At 40.4% G+C, this 4,170-nt stretch overlaps 1 protein-coding gene across 2 annotated transcripts in view; it reads left to right on the forward strand.

Moving 5' to 3' along the window:
* LOC104782832 (clathrin interactor EPSIN 2) overlaps nucleotides 217-4,170 on the forward strand; it is a 5,289-nt gene continuing 1,335 nt past the window's right edge. The window contains exons 1-12 of one of the 2 annotated variants that reach the window (XM_010507873.1): nucleotides 217-376; nucleotides 477-528; nucleotides 724-803; nucleotides 891-969; nucleotides 1,072-1,155; nucleotides 1,276-1,421; nucleotides 1,707-2,009; nucleotides 2,185-2,226; nucleotides 2,314-2,412; nucleotides 2,486-2,679; nucleotides 2,939-3,174; nucleotides 3,253-3,949. In XM_010507873.1, the coding sequence (XP_010506175.1) occupies nucleotides 342-376; nucleotides 477-528; nucleotides 724-803; nucleotides 891-969; nucleotides 1,072-1,155; nucleotides 1,276-1,421; nucleotides 1,707-2,009; nucleotides 2,185-2,226; nucleotides 2,314-2,412; nucleotides 2,486-2,679; nucleotides 2,939-3,174; nucleotides 3,253-3,949 (2,047 nt within the window). In that variant the 5' untranslated portion in view covers nucleotides 217-341. Of the gene's footprint in view, nucleotides 377-476; nucleotides 529-723; nucleotides 804-890; nucleotides 970-1,071; nucleotides 1,156-1,275; nucleotides 1,422-1,706; nucleotides 2,010-2,184; nucleotides 2,227-2,313; nucleotides 2,413-2,485; nucleotides 2,680-2,938; nucleotides 3,175-3,252; nucleotides 4,103-4,170 lie in introns of both variants that reach the window. The other variant, XM_010507875.2, reaches the window with a different exon arrangement.

A 4,170-nucleotide genomic window follows, 5' to 3' on the forward strand; every position in this document is an offset into this window, starting at 1 on the left:
TTTTTTTTTTTTTTTTCTGTGTGTCCGTTCCTCAATTCAATGGATTTTGATGTATTGGCTCTTACGATTGTGTGTGTGTGTGTGTGTGTAATTGGATTCATACGTTGATAAAAATGTGAGGTTATGCTGAAGATTGATTCATTTTGAATGGTGTTTGTTTGTTTCTTTTTCTTTGTCCTATACATTTTGTGGTGATATATATATATATATATATGTCTTTCTTTGGAATGTTGACAGCTAAAAAAGAGGTGCTTATACTAGTTTTACAACGGACTGACTCCATAGAAGGCGTTTAAAAAACATTTGTTTAAGATACAGTTGTTCTTGGAACATATACGAAGATGAAGAAAGTCTTCGGCCAAACTGTCAGAGACCTGTAAGCATTATGAAATGAGTTTTCTCAATGTCAATCCGTGTGTGTTTTATTTACTTTTCCAAGAACGATCCTTAATTTTATGTTCCGTTTACTTTTTCAGTAAGAGAGAGGTTAACAAGAAAGTGCTCAAAGTCCCTGGAGTGGAACAGAAGGTATAGGATGCTCTTTGCTTCTTCTTCTGTTTTTTTTTTTTTGTTTTTTTTTTGTTTTCATTAAAATTCTGCTGAAGCCGGGATTTAGTTACTGGTTTTGATTCTTCTTGGTTGCACTCATCGTCTTTGCTGAATAATTTAAAGCTAGATGTCCAACATATTTTTCCTGTCTTGCCTCTGCTTTCTCCTTTTCAGGTCCTAGATGCTACTAGCAATGAGCCATGGGGTCCACATGGATCACTTCTTGCTGATCTTGCTCAAGCTTCCAGAAATTAGTAACTACGACCACCTTCCAACTGCTTATATTTTGCTGTGAATTTTACGTTGCACAGGAATTATATAAATGTCACTTCTATTTGCAGTCATGAATACCAGCTGATCATGGGGGTCATATGGAAACGCCTTAGTGACACTGGAAAAAACTGGCGGCATGTCTATAAGGTAAACATTATTGTAATTGCCTTGCTCGCTTAATTTGTTTTCAATTTCTGTCGCAGTGACGAAAGTATTTCCTGTTGTTTACCTCTTCTCTTTCTCCTTCAGGCTTTGACAGTTTTGGAATACATGGTAGGCCATGGATCAGAACGTGTTATAGACGAGATTAGAGAACGTGCATATCAAATTTCGGTAATGACCACCTAGAGTAATTTATTTTGGAAGTATTCAACATCAAGAGAACCCTTTTGTGTTGTACCGCAGTAGTTGACTATCTTACTCATATATTTATGTCCATGTTCCTTGTGGCAGACATTGTCCGACTTTCAGTATATTGATTCCGGTGGTAGAGATCAAGGAAGCAATGTGAGGAAGAAATCACAGAGCCTGGTGGCTTTGGTGAATGACAAAGAAAGAATAGCCGAGGTCAGACAGAAGGCTGCTGCTAACAGAGATAAGTAAGTTTCGTTGTCATTGTATCTTTCTGGAACTGCTGGATAGTTTCCTTTCTGTGTGAGTCTCCTGGACACTCGTTTGATTTCATGTTGCTAGTGGCTTACAACTATTATCATACCTCTCAGTAGTCTATTAATTTGTAGTGGTGTCCCTTCAACAGTACAATATTAGCTTCTGATTTTTGAAAGTTTTTTATACTCAAGAGAAAAGAAAAAGACATCTCTTTTGGTTCATTCGAATTATGCTGCAAGCCTGCAACATATCAATCTGACATTATTTTACAACAGGTATCGCAGCTCAGCACCCGGTGGAATGTATAAGCCTTCAGGCGGATATGGGGACAAATATGATTATGGAAGCCGGGATGAAGAGCGAAGTAGTTATGGAAGAGAAAGAGAATATGGTTACAGAGATGATGATAGAAATAGTCGTGATGGAGATCGTTATTCCAGAGACTCTGAAGACCGGTATGGAAGAGATGGTAATAGGGATGATGATTACAGGGGTAGGAGCAGAAGTGTTGATAACTATGGGTCACGAGGTAGGAGTTCCGAAAGGGAGAGGGAAGATGATGGCCATTCTTCATCACGGTAATGTTTGAATTTAAGTTGAACTCGCCTAAGCTGATATAAAAAATGAAGGGGAACAACTTTGAAAATTAATCAAAATTTGGATGGAACATATTGATTTTGAATCGTAGATGTCTTTGATTAAGAAAAAAGCACGATGTAATTTTTAAATGAAACACTCCTTTTTGTCCTGTAGGGGCAGTGGTGCTCGAGCTGATGACAATTCTCAGGATGGGAGGTAATTTCCGATATGTTTTTGCTGAAGTTTAGTCCTTCTTTTATTGTATTTCAACTCATCTCACCTTCTTTCCGGATTATATGATAGAGGGCGGCTCGAGAGGAAGTTTTCTGAACAAAATATTGGCGCCCCACCCAGTTATGAAGAAGCTGTCAGTGAATCACGCAGCCCTGTATACAGTGAAAGGTGATAATTTTCTACTTTGTTAATTTAGAGCTACTTTGGTTTTTATTGGTGCTGATGAATCTTTCTATGCCAGGGATGGTGGGGAGACCCCACAAGTTACTGTTCCAGGAGCTGCTTCTCCTCCTCGTCCTCAAGTTACTGCTCCAGGGGCTGCTTCTCCTTCTACTGGACCCAGGACAGACAATAAACCTGTTACTTTTGTTAATGAATCACCTTCTCAGAAAGTTGAGACTTTTGATGAATTTGATCCACGTGGTGCGTTTTCAGGTACAGAGAAAGTTTTGCAACTCATTCGTTTCTATTTTGTTATATCTTGAGATATTTTCTTTGTTTTTCTTTGTCTTCCAAACTCCTCGGCTGCATAGAGATAAATGTTCATTGATAAATCAGAAAATCTTATTCAATAACTAATTTAGTAAATGTTTCAAGGCACTTAACTGGAGGGTGGATGATTGTATTGTAAATTTCTATCTTATCAAACTCTGCTTGTTCTAAGTGTGGGCGTTGTGTTTCTTTACTTTTCCAGCTGGCCCTCCAGCATATGTATCTACAGATGGTGTTACAGATCCTCCAACTGTTGCTTCTATGTCTGCCCCTCCTGCCTCGAACAGTGTTGAGATGGACTTGCTTGGCTCCCTTGCAGACGTATTTTCATCAAACGCATTGGCAATTGTACCAGCTGATTCTACCTCCGTTGAAACCAATGGACAAGCAAGCGATGGTCCAGCTCCCTCGTTTTCTACATCTCAGCCATCAACTCAGGTATATACACTGAGCTTGGACTCTGAAGATTATAATGGTTTCCTATGGTTATTGATGACTGGTGTTTGGATTGTGCAGTCATTTGATGACCCATTTGGTGACTCTCCTTTCAAAGCCTTCACTTCTACTGACGCCGACTCAACCCCACAGCAGAATTTTGGAGCTCCTGATACTGCTCATAACTTTGGCTTTGGAGACTCATTCTCGGCCGTTGCCAATCCTGATCCTGCTTCTCAGAATGTGCAACCTCCATCAAACTCACCAGGTTTTCCTCAAGAGCAGTTTGCTACATCTCAGAGTGATATTGATATTCTTGCTGGCATTCTCCCACCATCTGGACCTCCAGTTTCACTCCCTCAACAATCTGGTCCTTCAATACCAACATCTCAGTTTCCTCGCAGTGGAAACAACATGTACGAAGGCTTTCATTCTCAGCCAACAGTATCTACAGCTCCAAACCAGCCCGGACAAACTCCGTTTGGACAAGCTGTACAACCATATAACATGGTTCCTCATTCTCAAAATATGACTGGAGCCATGCCGTTTAACAGTGGAGGCTTCATGCACCAGCCGGGCTCACAAAATTCATTTACTGCCACTTCATCAAGCTCACAAACTCCTTACTCTACCCCAAGTGGACCAGCTGGTCAGTTCATGGCACACCAGGGTCATGGAATGCCGCCTTCCCATGGTCCTCAACGAACTCAATCTGGACCTGTTACTCTGCAAGGGAACAACAATGTCATGGGGGACATGTTTTCACAAGCTGGGCCAAATTCCTTGACGTCATCATCATCTCATCCAGATCTCACACCTTTAACAGGGGCAATTGAGATTGTTCCTCCGCCTCAGAAAAAGTTTGAACCAAAATCATCAGTTTGGGCAGACACATTGAGCAGGGGGCTTGTTAACTTTAACATATCTGGACGTAAGATAGATTTCGCCAAACCATTTTGGATCAAACCCAGTTTTCAGCATACTTTCTAACAATTTTTT

Source organism: Camelina sativa, chromosome 4, assembly GCF_000633955.1.
Source record: "Camelina sativa cultivar DH55 chromosome 4, Cs, whole genome shotgun sequence".
In the NCBI taxonomy this organism is placed as follows: domain Eukaryota; kingdom Viridiplantae; phylum Streptophyta; class Magnoliopsida; order Brassicales; family Brassicaceae; genus Camelina; species Camelina sativa.